Source organism: Dendrobates tinctorius, unplaced genomic scaffold (assembly GCF_039654945.1).
Source record: "Dendrobates tinctorius isolate UK_male_01 unplaced genomic scaffold, ASM3965494v1 ptg000120l, whole genome shotgun sequence".
Classification (NCBI taxonomy): domain Eukaryota; kingdom Metazoa; phylum Chordata; class Amphibia; order Anura; family Dendrobatidae; genus Dendrobates; species Dendrobates tinctorius.
In genome coordinates this window covers 32,487,935-32,510,271 of record NW_027361788.1, presented here as the reverse complement: position 1 = coordinate 32,510,271, position 22,337 = coordinate 32,487,935, and the positions used below count along the sequence as shown (strand labels likewise).

General features: G+C 46.0%; 1 protein-coding gene across 2 annotated transcripts in view; it reads left to right on the top strand.

Moving 5' to 3' along the window:
* The first annotated feature begins 14 nt into the window (after positions 1–14).
* PMPCA (peptidase, mitochondrial processing subunit alpha) overlaps positions 15–22,337 on the top strand; it is a 78,962-nt gene continuing 56,639 nt past the window's right edge. The window contains exons 1-4 of one of the 2 annotated variants that reach the window (XM_073541057.1): positions 15–193; positions 17,275–17,477; positions 18,821–18,900; positions 20,824–20,906. In XM_073541057.1, coding sequence (XP_073397158.1) covers positions 147–193; positions 17,275–17,477; positions 18,821–18,900; positions 20,824–20,906 — 413 coding nt within the window. In that variant the 5' untranslated portion in view covers positions 15–146. Of the gene's footprint in view, positions 194–16,896; positions 16,973–17,274; positions 17,478–18,820; positions 18,901–20,823; positions 20,907–22,337 lie in introns of those variants that run through there. The other variant, XM_073541058.1, reaches the window with a different exon arrangement.

Below are 22,337 nucleotides of genomic sequence, written 5' to 3'. Positions count from 1 at the left end.
GTCGCACATGGAGCGCAGAAGCGCATCCCTCAGCTGACCGGCCGCAGATTCCGCCTACACAGGAAGTGACGTCAGATACTGGGCAGGAAGCCGGAAGTCAGCTGCTACAGCCGGTCTCCGGAGAGGTCAGGGGTGAGAGTGCAAAGATGGCGGCGAACATGGCAAGAAGACGGGCATGGGGTGAGATGCGACGGTGAGTGTGATCCGTGAAGGACAGGAATTTGTTCCTGCATCGTGGGATGGGGCCCACAGTCACATGGTGTTCAGTTACACGGAGAGGAGGCAGTGTAGTCATCCTGCTTCATGTGGAAAATAGTGTTACCCATATCAACATAATTACACCTCCCAGCGAGCCCTGACGGCTGCTTTCACCCCTTTCTCACAGCTGAGGGTTTGCTACAGTTGTATCCAGTCCTGACAATCCTCTGTGTGCTGCTGCTGCCTAGTTGGAAGGGACCTCCTGGGCCATCTGGTCCAACCCCCTGCTCAAAGCAGGATTCGCTAAATCATCCCAGTCAGATGTCTGTCCAGCCTCTGTTTGAAGACTTCCTTTGAAGGAGAACTCACCACTTCTCGTGGCAGCTTGTCCCACTCATTGATCACTCTAACTGTCAAAAAGTTTTTTCTAATATCTAATCTGTGTCTCCTCCCATTCAGTTTCATCCCATTGCTTCAAGTCTTTCCTTGTGCAAATGAGAATAAAGTTGATCCTTCTACAATGTGACAGCCCTTTAGATATTTGTAGACAGCTATTAAGTCTCCTCTCAGTCTTCTCTTTTGCAAATTAAACATTCCCAAATCCTGCAACCTTTCCTCATAAGACAGGGTTTGCAGACCGGTCACCATTCTGGTCGCTCTTTTCTGAACTTGCTCCAGTTTGTTGATGTCTTTTTTAAAATGTGGCGCCCATAACTGGACACAGTAATCCAGATGAGGTCTATAATAAATTAATAATACATTTTATTTCTATAGCGCTGACATATTCCGCAGCACTTTACATTTCAGAGGGGATTTGTACAGACAATAGACATTACAGCATAACAATAATCACATAGATCATAACAGATACCAAGAGGAATGAGGGTCCTGCTCGCAAGCTTACAATCTATGGGGAAAGAGGTAGACACGAAAGGTGGGTGGTAACAGTTGCCCTGATTGTATGGACCAGCCATAATGTTAAGTGTGTAACAGTACGGACACAGAGGGCTAATAGATGCATAAAGCATGTGGGAACATGATGCGGGGAACCTGGTTATGGTAAAACTTTTGACTGTGCCACACAGGGATAGGTTAGGTTAATGTGTTGAGCGGTAGGCCAGTCTTAATAACAGGGCTGTGGAGTCGGAGTCAGAGTCGTGGAGTCGGAGTCGGTGCTCATTTTGGTGGAGTCGGAGTTGGAGTCGGTATAAAATGGACCGACTCCGACTCCTAAAATATATAATAAATTGGGTACAGTAATTCAATGCAGGATGTGCTGAATATTTTTTCATAGGAGTTTGGGAAAGTTATGAAATGTCCTATAAATGGCTGTTATATTCCTGATCTAAGGCTACATTCACACACAGCATTTTTCCTGTGTTTTTTGAGGATACGTTTTTCAGCTGCAAAAGCAGATCAGCTTTTTAAAAAACTGCATCACCTGAAAGGTTTTTGAGCTCATAGATAATGTTTTCAATAGCAAAAGCAGATTAGAAATCTGCTCTATCTATCCATTTATCCATATCTGTCTATCCATATCGTATCTGTACCAAAAAGTATGAAAACCGGGTAGTACACCAATATATATTTTGTTCTATCTAAATATCTTGATTATTGGATCATAAAAATGATTAAATGTCTGAGGTTCACATTGTACTACAATAAATTTTTCACTTAAATATAAGCAATATGTGTGGGAGTCGGAGTCGTGGAGTCGGAGTTGGAGTCGGTGTAAGGGAAATTGAGGAGTCGGAGTCGCAGGTTTGGCTTACCGACTCCACAGCCCTGCTTAATAAATGCATTTTCAGGGCACGCTTAAAATTGTGGGGGTTGGGGACTAATCGTATTGACCTGGGAAGTGCATTCCAAAGAATTGGCGCAGCACGTGTAAAATCTTGGAGACGGGAGTGGGAGGTTCTGATTGAGGATGCTAACCTCAGGTCATCAGCAGAACGGAGGGCGCGGGTAGGGTGGTAGACTGAAACAAGGGAGGAGATGTAGGGTGGTGCTGAGCCATGGAGGGCTTTGTGGGTGAGGGTAATAAGTTTATACTGAATTCTGGAGTGGATGGGTAGCCAGTGTAATGACTGGCACAAGGTAGAGGCATCGGCAGGGCTGTGGAGTCGGAGTTAGTTTTGGTTGGAGTCGGTAGAAATGTACCGACTCCGACACCAGCTTTAAAAAAAATGTATTAATATTTCATAACTGAACTTTCATATGAATTTTATAAATGTTACTCAAATATATATGTTCTATCAAACTATGAACAACAGTGATAAGCAGTTCTGCTGGAGATAGAGACATTTCTTACTTCTTGTGTGTCAGGGTTCTCCACTGCCCTTATCTAATCTTATACTTGGTTAACCTCATGCTGCCCCAACCCCCCTACTTACAATGTATGAAAGTGAAAATGTGTTGCAAATTCTTAGTAGTAACGCTCCTCCTCTAGACTAGATCATACTAGGTGTGCGTCTTCCAAGCATCTCACAGCTGCCTGCTACTCAGAAGAGGAAGACTGTAAGAAGTATTATCCTTTCAACAAACTTTGCATCAGTTAACTGTGAGTACATGAGGAATAATAACAGTATTACTGACCACTATATCAGTTGTACGACCTGGCAATAATTTTGTACAATTGTTTTTAGGAAAAACAATTGTCATTTGGATTGTGAATGCAGAATTAAAAACCTGAGAATGTCAAAGAAGCATCACATTAGATCAGCTGTATTTGAACATTTCACCATCACTCAAGATAGAAAACATTATGTCTGTCAGTGTATAACAAATGATCCAGACGAAAACAAATGCTGTGAAGCTAAGATGAGTGCATATTCAGGCAAAGATAAAAATGCTCCTACCAGAGTTCTAATGTAAAGAGACATTTACAGCGCTTTCATCCAGAAGTACTGAAAGCAGTGGATGAGAGAGACTGCATCCAAACCAATGAACCAGTGCCCAGCTCTTCCAGCCAAACAAAGGAGCAGAGAACTTTGCAGCCATCAGTTGCAAGATATTTTGTCAGTGACAAAGTTACTGTGACAATGACAGTAGATACATTTAAAAAACAGATCATAGAGCTTGTTGTAAAGGATAGTATGCCTATTTCATTATTTTCACGACCAGCTTTTATGTGTCTGAATGGGGAAATGGCCCGCAAGCTTGGTGTTTCTCTGGAGAGAGAGAGTATTAGAAAATTAGTAATCGAAGAAGCTTTTAAACAAAAGGAAGAACATAAAAAAAACTCTCAAGGGACGCTTTCTGTTTCTTAAAATGGATGCCTGCACACGTCACAGAGTGAACTATTTTGCCATCAATGTCCGATTTGTTTGTGACAAAAATGAAATAGTTAACCAAGACATTGGCAGTAAAAGACACCAAAGCTCATCACACCAGTGAGTTTCTCCAGGTCTTGGTGGAAAAGGTTCTGCAAGACTATGAACTTAAAAAAGAGCAAGTTCTTTCTGTGGTAACTGACAATGCTTCAAATATGATAAGTACTATTAAGCTAATGAATGAGAGTAATGATGGTGACCAGCAGCTAGAAGAACATTCTGGGTCCACAGACACAGAAATGTTTGAAATAGAGGAACACAGTATTGTAACTGAGGAGCAAACTGAAGTTGCTTCAGATGAACAGCAACATGATAGTTTAGATGATCTTGTTGAAACTGTGTCAATATGTTCTTTCATTCATCACATGCGCTGTGTTGTGCATACGCTACAGCTGGCTATAAGAGACAGTCTGCAAGAAGGACATGCTGCTGCACTGATTGGCAAGGTGAGAAAATTGGCTACTGTTGCCAGAACCCCTAAAGTTGACTCAATTTTGAAGAGACGTGCTGGAAAAGGGGCAATTATTGATCAAGCCACACGATGGGGCAGTACTTACTTAATGATTCAGCGCTTGGTTGAACTGAAAACCTTTCTTGTAGACATGGCTAACCCTCAACTGACGCTAAATGAAAGTCAGTGGAATCAGGTGACTGAGCTGGAAAAATTGCTAGAGCACCCATTTACAGTGACTAAAAAATTACAAGCAGAGGACTTAACTCCAGGTATTTTCTTAAAGGAGTGGAAGAACCTGATGTTTCGCCTGTCCCAAAGAGGAGGGTTAATTGCAAGTGGCATTGCTACATCAATGAAACGGAGAGAGGAGCTACTATTACAAAATAACATTCTTTTGGCAGCTGTTTATGTAGACCCAATGCATCGGATTCTTCTAGATGATCAACAGCTAAGTAAAGGAAAAGAAGCTCTGTTTGAAATAGCAGTAAGGATGAAAGGGTTGCAGGACAGTCAGGAGGAACAAGAAGAATTTGGTCGTCCTGCCACATCTTCACCCTCATCATCAACTGATGAAGAATTTAATTTCGAAAAATATTTGGATCACAAGGACCGTGCAAAGCGTTCCCGCCTAGAAGAAGAGTCATCCCCATCAAGGAACACAGCCAGTACATTTCAGCAGAATTTTTCATGTGCACTAAAAGAAATTGAGAAATTTGACCGTTCATCAAAAATAACAGTGCAACAAGCGATTCCTCTGTATCCTGACATTGTCAGAGATGTTGCCCGAGTGGTTACTGCTTTGCCACCAACACAAGTTAGTGTAGAGAGGTTGTTCTCTGCTCTCAAAATAATTAGATCAGATTTGAGGGCATCCATGAAGGAGGATCTGACAGAGGCAATACTTTTTCTGAGGACAAATTTATAGATTTCTTCTTATTAACTGCATAAAAGTGTTTATTGCATATTTACTTACAGTTTATAAAAGTTTATAAAAGTTATTTGCTATATTCTAATTGTATTCTAATAAATGTAGTTTTTGCTCTAAGTGGTCTGATTACTTATATGATGGTGAGAAACTGAATAAGCACGATGTTTAATATTTTACAACAGTAAATTTGTTGTTATGAATTGGCCATTTATGAAGGAGTCGGAGCCGGAGTCGGAGCCTGATAAAATCCAGGAGTCGGAGTCGCAACTGTGGCTTACCGACTCCACAGCCCTGGGCATCGGTGTAACGATTTGTGAGGAATATGATCCTGGCTGCAGCATTCAAGACAGATTGGAGAGGGGAGAGTTTGGTAAGAGGGAGACCGATTAGAAGAGAGTTACAATAGTAGAGACGAGAATGAATAAGAGAAACAGTAAGAGTTTTTGCAGAGTCAAAAGAAATAAAAGATCGAATTCTAGAAATGTTTTTGAGGTGCAGATGACAAGAGCAAGCCAGTGATCGGATGTGGGGGGCAAAGGAAAGCTCGGAGTCAAGTATGACCCCAAGACAGCGGGCATGTTGCTGGGGAGTAATAGTGGAACCACACACAGAAATGGCAATGTCGGGTATAGGTACATTAGTAGAGGGAGGAAACACAAGGAGTTCAGTCTTTGACAGGTTCAGTTGCAGATATAGTGAGGACATGATGTTAAACACAGCATTTAGACAATCGCCGGTGGTTTCTAGAAAGGCTGGCGTGATGTCAGGAGAAGAAGCGTATAAATGGGTGTCATCAGCATAGAGTTGGTACTGGAAACCAAATCTACTGATTGTTTGACCAACAGGGGCAGTGTACAAGGAGAAGAGGAGGGGGCCTAGAACCGATCCTTGAGGAACCCCAACAGTAAGGGGAATGTGAGAGGTGGAACCGGCAAAAGATACAGTAAAGGAGCGGTCAGAGAGATAGGAGGAGAACCAGGAGAGAACGGTGTCCTTGAGGCCAATGGAACGGAGCCTAGTGAGGAGGAGCTGATGATCCACAGTGTTGAATGCTGCAAAGAGATCCAAGAGAATTAGCATGGAGTAATGACCATTTGATTTAGCTGTTAGTAGATCATTAGAGACTTTAGTGAGGGCGGTTGCAGTAGAGTGTAAAGAGTGGAAACCGGATTGGAGAGGGTCAAGAAGAGAGTTATCAAAGAGATAGCGGATAAGACGGGAGTGGACCAGGCGTTCCAGGAGTTTAGAGATGAAGGGAAGATTAGAGACAGGTCTATAGTTAGCGGCACAGTTTTGGTCGAGGGATGGTTTTTTAAGTAGTGGATGTATGATGGCATGCTTAAATGAGGAGGGAAAGATACCAGAAGAGAGAGAGAGGAGTTATATATTTTGGTTAGGTGAGGGGTGACAGCAGGGGAAAGGGACTGGAGGAGATGTGACGGAAATGGGTCACTGGTGCAAGTGGTTGGGAGAGAAGATGCAAGGAGCCTGCTTACTTCTTCTTCTGTGACTGGTTCAAAATCAGAGAGTGAGCTAGATGCAGTGGGGGAGGGAGGACAGTGCATGGTATGAGGTGATCGGGAGATAATTTCCTGTCGGATGTTGTCAATTTTTTCTTTGAAGTAATTGGCCAGATCGTCAGCTCGGAGCTCCGTGGTTGGGGCCTGTACTCTTGGGTTGAGTAGAGAATGAAAAGTGTCAAAGAGACGTTTCGGGTTATTGGACAGTGAGGTGATGAGGGTGTTGAAATAGGTTTGTTTGGAGAGGTGAAGGGCAGTGTTGTATGTTCTAAGCATGAACTTATAATGGATGAAATCTTCGTGTAGATTGGATTTTCTCCACAGACGTTCGGCGCACCTGGAGCACCGCCGCAGGAAAAGTGTTTGCAGGGTGTGCCAGGGTTGTCACCGTCTGCACTGCATTGTGGTGTTCTATTTATAAGGGGTGCAAATTCATCCAGGACACTTTGAAGTGTTTCATTGTAATGCTTCAATGCAGAATCAGGACATGAGAGGGAGGAGATAGGGGCCAATGAAGTCTGCAAGTTCTTCATAAGTTTCTGGGTGTTAATGGCCTGTATGTTTCTATAAGTCTGGACAGTGGGGGTGACCTGAGCAGCCTGGCAGTTCTTGATAGAGAATGAAAGAAGATTGTGGTCCAAGAGCGGGAGAGGGGAGTTTACAAAATCATCCACTGCACAAAGCTGAGAGAACACCAAGTCAAGGGAGTTTCTGTCTTCATGCGTTGGAGAATTAGTAAGCTGCAAAAGGCCAAACGAGGAGGTTAGAGATAAAAGGTGAGTAGCAGATGGGGAGAGGGGAAGAGCAATGGGGATGTTGAAATCTCCCATGATGAGGGTAGGGATGTCACAGGAGAGAATATGTGGAAGCCAAGTGGCAAAATGATCCAGGAACTGTTGACAAGGGCCGGGAGGATGATACACCACCGCCACTCGTATGGAGAAGGGGGTGTAGAGTCTGACGGCATGGACCTCAAAAGAAGGGAAGACTAGTGAGGGTAGTTGAGAGATAACCTGAAAGGTACATTTTAGTGATAGGAGCAGACCAACGCCTCCACCTGCTCTATTGTCTGATCTTGGGGTATGAGAGAAGTGTAGTCCCCCGTATGAAAGAGCAGCAGTAGCGGTAGTGTCTGACTGCTGGATCCAGGTTTCAGTAAGAGCCAGAAGGTTAAGAGAATTAGAAAGGAAAAAGTTATGAATGAAGGAGAGTTCGTTACACACTGAGCGAGAATTCCAAAGTGCACAATTAAGAGAGATGGCATGCAGGGAATATTAATAAGATTAGAGGGGTTTATGAGTGTAGCAGTTGGGTGGTTTGACTTTCTATAACATGAGGGACCAGGGTTGGGAGCAATGTCTCCTGCGACTAGGAGAAGGAGAATAGAAAGAGTGAGCAGATGGATAAGTGACTTGTGAGAGCGTCTCTTATGTTGAATGGTGGGACTGACTGGATCTGTCCAATTTAACAATGTGAAAATAGCGTGAGTACTATACATAGGGGAGAGGAAAGGAGCGAGGGGCCGATATGGATGGAGTGTAGAGAGTTAATGTCAGGGCGGTGGATGTGTGTGAATGCTGCGGCCAGGATATAAATTACACAAATGCATATGGTATGTATTTGTTGTACTCCAAATGTACAGGGAGTAGATGTATATAAATACAAATGTCTTACCTGTCTCCTGCCCTGTATAAACTGCCATGTTTTAACTGCCTCGTACTTTGATACATGTACTTCAATTACATGTGCATAAATGCCCCCCAAAGAGGAGTAGAGGGCAATAATGACTTCACGTGATCTAGACTGTATGCGTCTGTTAATACATCCTAGAATTGCATTTTCCTTTTTTGCTGCTGCATCACACTGACTCATATTCAGTCTGTGATCTATTAGTATACCCAAGTCTTTTTCACATGTGCTGTTGCTTAGCTCTATTCCTCCCATTCTGTATATGCTTTTTTCATTTTTATTGCCCAGATGTAGTACTTTGCATTTTTCGCTGTTAAAAACCATTCTGTTAGTTGCTGCCCACTGCTCCAGTTTTTTATATATTTTTGAATCCTCTCTCTCTCTTCCCTAGTATTAGCTATCCCTCCTAGCTTTGTGTCATCAGAAAATTTAATCAGTTTACCCTCAATTCCTTCATCTAAATCGTTGATAAAGATGTTGAACAATACAGGGCCCAGGACAGAACCCTGTGGTACCCCACTTGAGACATTCTTCCAACTGGATGTGCAGCCATTTACGACCACGCTTTGGGTCCGATCACTAAGCCAGTTATGAATCCATCTAACAGTTGCCTAGTCCATTCCATACTTAGTCATTTTTTCAATAAGGATTGTGTGAGATACCTTGTCAAATGCTTTGCTGAAGTCAAGATATACTATATCTACAGCATTTCCCTGATCCAGCCAATCAGTGACTCTGTCATAGAAGGAAATTAAGTTAGTCTGACATGACTTATTAGTTACAAACCCATGCTGACTCTGTTTAATCACTTCATTCTTATCCAGGTACTTACATACATGTTGTTTAATAATTTGTTCAAAGATCTTTCCTGGTATAGAAGTCAGACTCCCCGGCCTATAGTTGCCTGGGTCCACCTTCTTCCCCTTTTTTGAAGATAGGAACAACATCTGCTCTTCTCCTGTCTTCTGGGACTTCTCCTGTTCTCCAAGAATTTTCAAAGATTATGGAGAGTGGTTCAAAAATGTCTTCTCTTATCTCCTTCAGTACTCTTGGGTGTAATTCATTTGGACCTGGAGATTTGAATTTATTTAGGTTAGCTAAATGTTTCCTCACTATCTTTCTGTTTATAGATATCCTGGATTCTTCTATTCCCTTAATAGGACAGTGAAGAACAGTTGATGTTACAATTCCTTTCTTAGAGAAAACAGATGCAAAATAGGAATTTAAAAGTTCAGCGTTCTCAACATCCTGGCTTACCATTTCATCATTTTCATCCTGTAAAAATCCTATAGTATCTTTGACTTTTCTTTTCTTTTACTTTTGACATATCCCCAAAATCCTTTATTATTGCTTTTGACGTCTCTTGCAAGCCTCAATTCATTGTCAGCTTTAGATAATCTGATTCGTGCCCTGCAGGTTCTGCAGACAGCATTATATTCTTCTTTAGATATGCCTCCTTTCCATTTTATAAACATTTCTTTCTTCCATTTTAGCATGTGCTTGTTATGTGTTAATCCATCCTGGTTTCCTTAAATGCTTCCCATTCTTCCCTCTTTTCGGAATTGTTAATAATTGTGCTTTGAGAATTTGATTTCTCAAGATTTCCCATCCTTCCTGGACATTTTTGTCTTTAAGGATATCTAGCCATTGGATCCCTCCAATTCTCTTTCTGAATCCCTTAAAATCTGCCTTTCTGAAATCTAAGCTTGACGTCTGAGTCTTCACAGGTCTTCCTCTTCTAGTTATCCAAAATTCTAAAATAGCATGGTCGCTACCTCCTAGGGTCCCAGCCACTTTTACCTCCTCAACCATTTCCTCCCTGTTTATAAGGATTTGATCCAAGGTAGCAGTTCCCCTTGTTTTCTCCCCTACCTTTTGGAAGATAAAGTTGTCAGCATGAGAGGATAAGAATTTCCTTGACCTGTTAGTTTTGCCTGAGAGAGATTCCCAACAAATGTCTGGATAGTTGAAATCTGCCATGACAACTATGTCATATTTTTTGGAGAACTTGGCCATTTGATGCATAAAGAGTTCATATCTTCAGCTTGCACAGGCGGCCTGTAGTAAATGCCTACAATGGTGTCCTTTCCATTTTTCTCGCCTTGTATACTTATCCAAACAGTTTCCACAGAACTCCCAGTCTCTGAAGCTTCAATCTCTGTGCAGATATACGCGTTTCTAACATACAATGCGACACCTCCTCCTCGTTTATCAAGTGTTTCTTGCAAATAAGTTGTACCCTTCTAGTCTTGTATTCCAATCATGTGTATTGTCCCACCAAGTTTCAGTGATTCCAATGACATCATATTTCTTTTCCTGTGTTAGTAGTTCCAATTCTCCTTGTTTGTTGCCCATGCTTTGTGCGTTAGTATAGAAACATTTTAGTTTGTGATTGGTTTCTCTTTCTCCAATATTTTTTTTAGATTCTTTTGTCTTTGTTCTTCATTTCCACTTCTAATAGCAGAGTTCTCAATAGCATTTGTCAGGTGTATGGCTCTTTCTGGTCTTTTGCTTCCCATCCCATGTTGTTCTAGTTTAAAGCTCTCCTTACAAGTGTAGCAAGGCGACTTCCAAATACATGTCTTCCAGTCTTCGTAAGGTGCACCCCATCTCTAGCAAGTAGTCCATCGTAAAGGTAATCCACTCCGTGATCCAGAAATCCAAAACCTTGCTGACGGCACCATCGACGTAGCCAGTTGTTCACCTGCAGAATCTTATTCCACCTCCTTGTTCCATGGCCATCCATTGGGAGGATGGAAGAGAAGACCACCTGCGCTCCCAGTTCTTTCACTTTCTTGCCTAAGTCTTCAAAGTCTCTGCAGATGGTTTCCAGGTCGTTTCTTCTTGCGGTGTCATTTGTCCCCACATGTACTAGCAGGAATGGGTAGTCATCTGTAGGTCTGAAGAGTCCTGATATCCTGTCAGACACATCTTTAATTTTAGCACCTTGAAGACAGCACATTTCTCTTGAAGTTATATCCGGTCTGCAGATAGCGGCCTCTGTTCCTCTCAACAGGGAATCCCCCATGACCACCACTCTCCGTTTCTTCTTCACAGCATTCTTCTTTCTCCATCCAGGAGGATTCTGAAGGTGTACAAGGTTGCTGTTTGTGGGAAAAGTCTTATCCTGATGTATTTCTTCATCATTTTCCTGCGTGAGAGCCTGGTACTGGTTCCTGAGCAGTATGGGTGCTGACTGCCTCCTGATCCTCTTGCTTCTCTGGGTCACATTTTTCCATTCCTCTGTTTCTTCAGGTGCACTTCGAATTTATTCTCTTTCTGTAACATGAAGTTATAATTTTGCTCTGTCTAAGAACTCTTCACCTTCCTTAATGATTTTCAATGTAGCTAACCTCTCTTCGAGATTTTGCAACTTTTCCTCCAACAGGGTCACAAGCTTGCATTTGTGGCATGTGAAGTTTGGCTTTTCCACTGGTAAGTCTGTGAATATGTAGCAAGAAATGCAGCTCACCAAATGGCTCCTGGCCTCTTCCATATTGTTATTGTTAAAGAGATTGAAAAATGAGCCAAAATTATTGGCGCGCGGTTTACCGATATCCTCTTTTCTCCTTCGTCTCATTGGGGGACACAGAGACTGTGGGTGTGTGCTACTGCCGTCTGGAGGCCGACACTAAGTATACAAAAAAAAAAAAGTTAGCTCCGCTTCCGCCGCATACACTCTCGCCCCGATAGCGGGCGGAAACCAGTTTTTGCTTAGTGTCTGATGGAGGCACACGCAGTCTGGGTCTCCCCAGACTATTTTATTTATTTATTTTTTTAAATATTTTCTCGCTATGAAGAGGAGACAGGGGCGACGGACCCTATTGAAAGGGTCCGATCTCCCCCAAACATCAACGGGCGAGCACGCGCGAGTATCGCCTCCGCGTATCCTTTCCCGCACCGAGGGACATCTCTGGGACTTTTCCCCAGACATCTATTTTTTTCTTTTTTATTTTGAGAAGATATGACAGGGGCAACGCATCCTATTGAAAGGATCCGATTTCCTCAAACCATCAACGGGCGACCACGTGCGAGTGTCCCTCCACGTTTCCTCTCCCGCGACGTGGGACATTATGCCAGACTTAGCCCTGTCCACCCCTAGGTAACGAAACCATGGGCTTGCACAGAGGCACAAGACTAGTCTGTGCGGCCCCACTGCTCCACCAAAGCTAGACGGCGGTGCTGCGTGGCGGCGGACGGTCCCTCTCCTCGCCCAGGCAAGGCGGACGGAGCTAGGGTGCCTGCACCGTCCGACGACGGATTACCTCATGCGCAGCAAGGAGGTATGGTTGGGCTGGGAGAGCCCCTGGGCAGTGTGAGGATCCAGGCTAGGGTTCAGGTCCCGGATAGGGGTAGAGACGACGGCTCACCGGTTTGGGAAGGTTCATCCACCTCACAGGAGCCGCCGGCCTGCAGGGGCCGCACTCTCTCTAAACAGACGTACAGGGAAAGATCCCATATGGCGTCTCCGGGCCCCTCCGGTGCTTCGGCATCCGTGAGTGCGGCGTCTCGCTCACTGCCACCATTGTCTGGGAGCGAGCAGAGTTCAGATGAGGACATGCCGGAATCCTTGGACCTGGATACCCCCGGGTGTCGGGAGACGGTAGACAGTCTCATTGAGGCTGTCAATCAGACTCTAGGTATTGAAGAAGATGTCTCCCTAACCGCAGGGCATAAAATATCTTTTAAAAAGGCCAGGCGACCACATAGGGTGTTTAGCACTCATCCAGAATTCGAGGACATGGTGCAACGGCACAGGGAGCGTCCAGAAAAGCGTTTTTCGGGACAAAAAAAGCTAGAGACGAGATACCCGTTTGCACCAGAGCTCTGTAAGAGATGGGCGGAATCTCCGATTGTGGATCCCCCAGTGTCACGCCTGGCCTCAAGATCATTGTTGTCAGTGCCTAGTGGTTCTTCCATTAAGGACCCCACGGATCGGCTCATAGAAGGTTTAGCCCGCTCGGTGTATGAGGCATCGGGATCAGCGCTTTTGCCGTCATTTGCGGCAACATGGGTGGCCAAGGCCATGATATCATGGTCAGAGTCTTTGAATGGAGTCCTGCAAGATAGAGACTTGCCGATAGAGGTCTGAGATAGCAAAGCAGATCGCGATGGCGGGTGACTATCTAATGCATCCTTGGATGTGGCTAATTGCACGGCACTAGCGGCGGCAAACGCTATCGCCATTAGGAGAGCCTTGTGGCTAAGGCTATGGCGGGCTGATTCAATTTCTAAAAAATCGTTAACATCCCTGCCATATCAGGGTAACCGGCTTTTTGGAGAGAAGTTAGACAAACTTATTTCGGATGCCACAGGGAGAAAGAGCAGCTTTCTCCCACAGCAGAAGAGTAGACCGCCTCTTCGTCAACCGCAGGCGCGCTTTCGAGCATTTCGCGCCCCAGGATGGGCAACAGCGGCCAGTTCTACCGCCCCAGCTCGCTACAACCAAGACAGAGAGCGCCAGGTCACATATAGAGCCAACCCACTGGGGAGGATGCGGGGCCCTCCACCCAGGTCAAGGGGAGCCAGGTCCCAGAGGCCCTCAGCAAAATGACTCGAGGCATCAGGTACCCGAGGACAGCGGTCGTCTGCTCAGGTTCTGCCACGTCTGGGTCAAGGTGGCACACGACGCATGGGTGGCGGAATTAGTGTCATTCGGGTACAAGATAGAGTTTATCGGACACCCTCCAAAGCGATTTTTTTCGTTCCCGGCGTCCCAAATCGGAATCCCGGGCAGAGGCGTTGCTAGGAGCCATCAGGATTCTTCAGTGCAACGGGGTTATTGTCCCGGTACCAGAGGGCGAAGAGGCTCAAGGATTTTATTCCAACCTGTTCGTGGTCCCCAAGAAGGACGGAACAGTAAGACCGGTTCTGGACCTAAAGCTCCTAAACAGGTTCATCAGAGTCAGGCACTTTCGGATGGAATCCCTCCGGTCAGTGATATCGGCCATGGAGCAGGGAGAATATTTGGCCTCAATCGATGTTCAGGATGCCTACCTGCACATCCCTACTTTTCCCCCGCATCAAAAGTTCCTTCGTTTTGCGATCAATCGCCGGCATTTCCAGTTTGTGGCTCTGCCGTTCGGGTTGGCCACGGCGCCCAGGGTATTCTCGAAGGTAATGGCGGTCGTTATGGCCATTCTTCATTCTCGGGGAATAGTAGTGTTGCCGTACTTAGACGACCTTTTGGTAAAAGGGCCGTCCTTTCAAGCATGCAAGGAGAATGTCAGCATCACGCTGGATACCCTATCTCGCCTGGGATGGTTGGTCAATGGGAAGAAGTCATCTCTTACCCCAGCTCAGAGGATTCCATTCTTAGGGATGATTTTCGACACTTCCCGAGGGTTGGTAATTCTCCCTCAAGACAAGGCTCGGGCGCTCCGGCAGGGAGTTTGGAGTCTTCAGCAGCCAGGCCCTCACACGATTCGATTTGGGATGAGGGTCCTAGGGAGGATGGTAGCAGCAATAGAAGCAATTCAGTTTGCGCAATTTCATCTTCGTCCCCTGCAGCACGCTCTTTTAGCAGCGTGGGACAGGAGTCCGTTCTCCCTAGATCATCAGTGCAGGTTGTCCTTTCAGGTCCGGCGGGCACTTCAATGGTGGACGCGCGACTCCTCTCTCCTTCAGGGGAAACCCTTTCCTCCAGATCAATGGTTGGTGGTCACAACCGACGCGAGTCTGCTCGGTTGGGGAGCAGTATTTCGTCATTACACGGCACAGGGGCAGTGGTCCCCCCAGGAGGCTCATCTTCCGATCAACTTGTTGGAGATTCGAGCGGTGCGGTTGGCGTTGCAGCATTTTCAGCACTGGCTAGCGGGTCGCCCAGTCCGGGTCCAGTCAGACAACGCCACGGCAGTGGCGTACGTGAATCACCAGGGAGGCACGCGCTGCAAGGCAGCCATGCGCGAGATAGAACATGTACTCCGTTGGGCCGAGAAGCACCGCTCAGTAATCTCAGCGGTTCATATACCAGGTGTGGAAAATTGGGCAGCAGATTTCCTGAGTCGGCAGGGGGTCGTGGCTGGAGAATGGTCCCTACACCCCGAGGTCTTCCAGCAGATTTGCCAACGGTGGGGAACTCCGGACGTGGATCTGATGGCCTCCAGGTAGAATGCCAAGGTGGGCAGGTTTGTTGCCCGGTCCCAGGACCCGCGAGCAATCGCAGTGGATGCTTTGGTTCTTCCATGGAGCCAGTTTCGGCTCCCATACCTGTTTCCCCCTCTGCCTCTTCTCCCGAGGGTAATCAGAAAGATCAAGCTAGAGAGGGTCCCGGCAATTCTGCTGGCTCCAGACTGGCCCCGTTGAGCTTGGTACGCGGATCTAGTACAGCTCCTCGCAGACGTGCCATGGCGTCTACCGGAACGGCCAGACTTACTGTCCCAGGGGCTGATCTACCACCTGAACTTAGGGGCCCTGTGTTTGACGGCATGGCCGTTGAATCCTGGGTTCTGACCCAGGCGGGGTTTGGGCGTGAAGTGGTGGCCACAATGGTTAGCGCCCGGAAGCCAGCCTCGGCGAGGGTCTATCATAACACTTGGAAGGTTTTCTTTCTCTGGTGTCGAGAGCACGGGGTTGCGCCTTTGTCCTTCTCGGTTCCCAACATCCTGGCTTTTCTGCAGTCAGGCCTAGACGCAGGTTTGGCCCCGAGTTCCCTGAGGAGACAGATATCGGCCTAGTCTGTCCTTGTCCTTTTCCTTAGACGCCTGGGACCTTAATCTGGTTCTCGGTGTCCTGCAGGAAGCTCCTTTTGAGCCGTTGCAGGAAGTCGAATTGCCATACCTTACCAGGAAGGTCGTGTTTTTGGTAGCCATAACCTCTATTAGGCGGGTCTCGGAATTGGCAGCCCTATCCTGTAGAGCGCCGTTTCTGACCTTTTTTAATGATAAGGTAGTCCTGAGACCACCACCGCCGCCGTTTCTACCGAAGGTTGTGTCGTTCCATATTAATGAGGACATTGTTTTGCCTTCGTTTTGTCCAGCCCTGGTACACAGAGTGGAGAAGGCGCTCCACACGCTGGACCTAGTAAGGGCCCTCAGGAGGTATGTGTCGAGGACAGCACCTTTTCGCCAGACAGACTCGTTGTTTGTGATCCCCGAAGGGCGCAGGAAGGGGCTCGCAGCCTCACGGTCGACCATAGCCAGATGGATTCGCCTTACTATTCAAGAGGCTTACCGTATTAGAGGCGCGCTGGTTCCAACTGGAATAAGGGCGCACTCGACTCGGGCAGTGGGCGCCTCTTGGGCGCTTCGGCATCAGGCTTCGGCAGAGCAGGTATGCAAGGCGGCAATTTGGTCAAGCCTGCACACGTTCTCTAAGCATTACAATGTGCATACTCAGGCTTCGTCGGATGCGAGCCTGGGTAGGAAAATTCTCCAGGCAGCAGTGGCACACCTTTAAACAGGTGGTCATGCGGTGTGGATTGGTGAGTTGCTCCCACCCAGGGACTGCTTTAGGACGTCCCACAGTCTCTGTGTCCCCCAATGAGATGAAGGAGAAACATGGATTTTTGTGAGTACTCACCGTAAAATCCTTTTCTCCGAGACGCTCATTGGGAGACACAGCACCCACCCTAATAGCCAGTTGGCTTTTGTTTATTTTAATTGGTGTAATTCTTTATCGTAGGGTGGTCCTTTTTTCAGACATATGATTTTCTGCGGTAAGGCTAATTCGCTTTCAGCTTCTCCTACTGCTTTTTGCACTAAACTGGTTTCCGCCCGCTATCGGGGCGAGGGTGTATGCGGCGTAGCTAACTTGTTTTTTTGTATACTTAGTGTCGGCCTCCAGACTGCAGTAGCACACACCCACAGTCTCTGTGTCCCCCAATGAGCGTCCCGGAGAAAAGGATTTTACGGTGAGTACTCACAAAAATCCATGTTTCAGCTGCAACTGCCAAAATCCAGTGATCGTTGAGCTTGCGGAGACTCTTCACTTATTCCAGAAGGCACTGGGAATATGCAAATGATCTCCTCAGGACTCTTCCCCTGGTGAATAGATTGACTGGAAACACTTGTAACGAACCCTCAGCTGTGGGAAGTGTTAGGTTGCTGGCAGTTTATGTTCCCACTCACTGACAGCAAGTATGACCCCGGAGTAGAGAGCAGGGGACATGGGACCGGACCCTGCGTGCAGTGATAGCTCTCATTTGTGTTCCAGGTACGGGCTGCCGGCGTACAGGAGGTTCAGCAGCGGCAGCACCTACCCCACCATACCCCTCACTGCCCCCTTACCCGGGGTGCCCAAGCCAGTGTTTGCCAGAGTAGACGGGCAGGAGAAGTATGAGACCAAGGTCACCACTCTGGAGAACGGCTTGCGCATCGCTTCCCAAAACAAATTTGGACAGTTCTGTACAGTTGGACGTAAGTCGGACTAGAAGACATATGCGTTATGTCTGAGGGTGCAGAGCCTTATAAGCCTGGGTACGAATAGTGAGTGCAGCTCTGGAGTATAAGGGTATCTTTCCTCATTATTCAGGAAACGCTGTGGATTGGACGCAGCGTCCAATCCACAGCATCCAGATGTTACAGCATAGTGGATGGGATTTTATGAAATCCCATATCTACTATGCATGCAAACACGCAAGGTGGCAGACCTGTGTAATCGGACATGCGGCGCGTCTTTATAGACCGCAGCATGTCTATTTGTCTTGCGGAGATGCTCAGTCTCTGCAAGATATATGAAACAGTCTAATGTATAGGATGCGGTGATTCCACATGTGTTCAATGAACACATGCGGAATCACTGCACGTACAGAAGGAGGCAGCGCTTTGGGTGGAGCTGTGTCCTCTCTGCAGCGTTTCCTTAACGTAGAAACATAGCCTAATATAGGATCATTACAGGATATGTAATGTATGTACATTGTGACTGCACCAGCAGAATAGTGAGTGCAGCTCTGGGGTATAATACAGGGGGTAACTCAGGATCAGTACAGGATCAGTAATGTAATGTATGTACACAGTGTCTGCACCAGCAGAATAGTGAGTGCAGCTCTGGAGTATAAAACAGGATGTAACTCAGGATCAGTAATGTAATGTATGTACACAGTGACTGCACCAGCAGGATAGTGAGTGCAGCTCTGGGGTATAATACAGGATGTAACTCAGGATCAGTAATGTACTGTATGTACACAGTGACTGCACCAGCATAATAGTGAGTGCAGCTCTGGAGTATAATACAGGATGTAACTCAGGATCAGTAATGTATGTACACAGTGACTGCACCAGCAGAATAGTGAGTGCAGCTCTGGAGTATAATACAGGATGTAACTCAGGATCAGTAATGTATGTACACAGTGACTGCACCAGCAGAATAGTGAGTGCAGTTCTGGGGTATAATACAGGATGTAACTCAGGATCAGTGCAGGATCAGTAATGTAATATATGTACACAGTGACTGCACCAGCAGAATAGTGAATGCAGGTCTGGAGTATAATACAGGATGTAACTCAGGATCGGATCAGTAATGTAATGTATGTACACAGTGACTGCACCAGCAGAATAGTGAGTGCAGCTCTGGGGTATAGTACAGGATGCAACTCAGGATCAGTAATGTATGTACACAGTGACTGTGTATAGTGAATACAGCTCTGGGGTATAATACTGGGCTCGGGGGTGACTGGGCGTTATCTATGAGGAATAGTTTAGTTCACACATCTTTTTTTTTTTTTGCTATATTTTCACTTCTTTTTGTGTTTTTGTTTCAGTTCTCATCAATTCAGGCACCAGACATGAAACCAAGTATCTCAGTGGCATCTCTCACTTTCTGGAGAAACTCGCCTTCTCTGTACGTGGCTCTTCCATGCCTCCGCCATTATGTCTGATAATTTTGTGGAGGGATATAGGATTGCAGAATCTTATGTAGTATAGTTGTCATTTTCATATATTTTTTCTCCTCTTTTCTTCGTTCATTCTCTCCTTCCATTACTTATAACTGTTTTGGGGTTTTTTTTCACCGTTGTATGGGGACTTTTTTGTGGTATGACTAGTTTTATGTAATTGGGCCATTTAATGCGCTTGCCCTTTTATTTGTCTCATAATAAGTACTAAGGTGACTGACGTGGGGGAAAGTCTTTTAGTGGGTCTACATTTGCCATGGAATCCAAAGAGAACTAAGGGGTTAAAATGTCAGGATCACACCGATCTCCTGTCCCAGCAGGTAGAAGCCACATACCAGGTTCTTTCTTTGGAGCCCACTCCTACCAGGCATGTCATGTATGCGTTAGGAAGGGGTTAAAGTGAATCTGGCACCCCATTTTTGGACTATCCGCTGCGGCCACCGCCATCAGGGGCTTATCTACAGCATTCTGTAATGCTGCAGATAAGCCCTTGATGAAACCTGAAAGATAAGAAAAAAGAGTTAAAGGCCCCGTCTCACTAAGCGATCTCGGTAGCGAGATCGCTGCTGAGTCACAACTTTTATGACGTAACAGCGATCTCACCAGCGAGATCGCTGTGTGTGACAGCGATCAGCGAGCGGCCCCCCTGCCGGTATCGCTGATCGCTGGAAGAAACCTCTGGACATTTCTTTGGTCGCTGGTCTCCCGCTGGCCAGCACGCATCACTGCGTGTGATAGGCGGGAGACCAGCGATCAGGTGTAAAAAATAATTAAAAAAATAAAAAATATAGTAATTCTCACCTTCCGATGTCCCGCGCAGTCTTCCGGCCTCTCTCCACGCTCCGGTCCCAGTGATCCTTTGCATTCGTGCAAAGGATCACTGGGACCGGAGCGTGGAGAGAGGCAGGATGGCTGAACGGGACGTCGGAAGGTGAGAATAACTATATTTTTTATTTTTATTCTATTTTTACAGCGATGCCGGGCGCTCGGCATCGCTGTGCTGATCGCTGGTGAAGCTGTCTGTGTGACAGCTCACCAGCGATCACATAGCGATTCATCAGCGATCCTGACACCTTGATATCGGTGTCGGGATCGTTGGTAAGTCGCTTAGTGTGACGGGGCCTTTAGATTATACTCACCCTGGTGTCCAGTCCGGCGCCTCCCATCTTCATACGATGATGTCCTCCTCCTTACTTCTCCCTCGGCTCCGGCGCAGGCATACTTTATCTGCCCTGTTGAGGGCAGAGCAGAATACTGCAGTGCGCAGGCGCCGGAGCTCTCTGACCTTTCCCGGCGCCTGCGCACTGCAGTACTTTACTCGGTCCTCAACAGGGCAGATCAGTACACCTGCACAGGAGCCGAGGGAGAAGTGAGGAGGAGGACATCATCATATGAAGATGGGAGGCGCCGGACCGGACTGCGACACTTTCCCCCCCAGTGAGTATAGTATAACTTGTTTTTCTTCTCTTTCAGTTTTCATCGGGGGCTTATCTACAGCATTACAGAATTCTGTAGATAAGCCCCTGATGGCGGTGGCCGCAGCTTATAGGTCAAAAATGGGGTGACAGATTCCCTTTAAGAGGACACTGCTCTTGGAGTGCAATTGAATGAAATCTGCTATTTATCAGCCATTTCAGCCTCTGTATAGTCTAAATTTGATGTTCTTGAAAAGTACAAGTGATCAGATCCAGTGTCGGGATTACAGCTTTGTCATTTATCTCCGGTGCTGAAGCAGATCCATCCACTTACATGTGACTGGGCGACAGAATACAATAGGGGGCGCACTAGGGTTTCTTGTGAATGTTCCATACATAATACTCTTTCATTTATAACTCATAAGGGGTTTTCCACATTATTTCCCCCCCATATAGTCCACAGCACGGTTTGGCAGTAAGGATGAAATTCTCCTGACGCTAGAAAAACATGGCGGGATTTGTGATTGTCAGACCTCCAGGTAAGCACCAAGGCATGAGGAATGTAGCGCAGATCTGACAACTTAATGTCATGATGTGGGATTTACCAAATATAAAATCAACATACATGTATGTCCAAATAATAGCTAGGGCACTTTATAATATACCAACCAATCCTATACACGGTATATATAGGATAAAGAAGATATCTCAAATAAAGTTAAAACCAATAAATTTATTGAACACAATTAAAATACACATAAGAAAAGCAAAATGCTGTAGGGGACGCTGGAGTGCACCCCTAGGGAAATGTAAAAGAGGGGGATAGAAATAGCATAAAGGTACTGGAAAATACCAAAAAATGTCTCCTATATACCAAACTATCAATGATACATGTAAGTAAAAAAAAGAAACCCTATTAGAACATGTAAATAAACATAGTTATATATATATATAGCGACCCCAGAAGAAGCAGGCGGTGAAACGCGTGTTGGGATGAGGGGACACCACGGGCACTACTGCTATCAGGTATTTACTGTACCTTTTAAAGAGTTCTTTGCTCCGCTGATTGCATATTGATACAGTTTACCTCTTTACTTGATATGATGGGAAAATATTGATTTCATATTCTTGTTCCCTTTATCTCTTATGGTTTTCGAGGCTATCGTACTTTGGGAGATGGTTATTTAACTCGTGGAACTGGCTCTGTATCAGACGGTAATAATTTTTTTTTACCTTGTGCAACGTGGAGTTTGCATTGTTTTTGAGGGGCTGTACCTACTATTACTATATACACTCACTGGCCACTTTATTAGGTACACCTGTCCAACTGTGTGTTAAGACTTAATTTCTAATCAGCCAATCACATGGCGGCAACTCAGTGCATTTAGGCACGTAGACATGGTCAAGACAATCTCCTGCAGTTCAAACCGAGCATCAGTATGGGGAAGAAAGGTGATTTGAGTGCCTTTGAACGTGGCATGATTGTTGGTGCCAGAAGGGCTGGTCTGAGAATTTCAGAAACTGCTGATCTACTGGGATTTTCACGCACAACCATCTCTAGGGTTTACAGAGAATGGTCCGAAAAAGAAAAAAAATCCAGTGAGCGGCAGTTCTGTGGCCGGAAATGACATGTTGATGCCAGAGGTCAGAGGAGAATGGGCAGACTGGTTCGAGCTGATAGAAAGGCAACAGTGACTCAAATTGCCACCCGTTACAACCAAGGTAGGCAGAAGAGCATCTCTGAACGCACAGTGCGTCGAACTTTGAGGCAGATGGGCTACAGCAGCAGAAGACCACACTGGGTACCACTCCTCTCAGCTAAGAACAGGAAACTGAGGCTACAATTTGCACAAGCTCATCGAAATTGGACAGTAGAAGATTGGAAAAACGTTGCCTGGTCTGATGAGTCTCGATTTCTGCTGCGACATTCGGATGGTAGGGTCAGAATTTGGCGTAAACAACATGAAAGC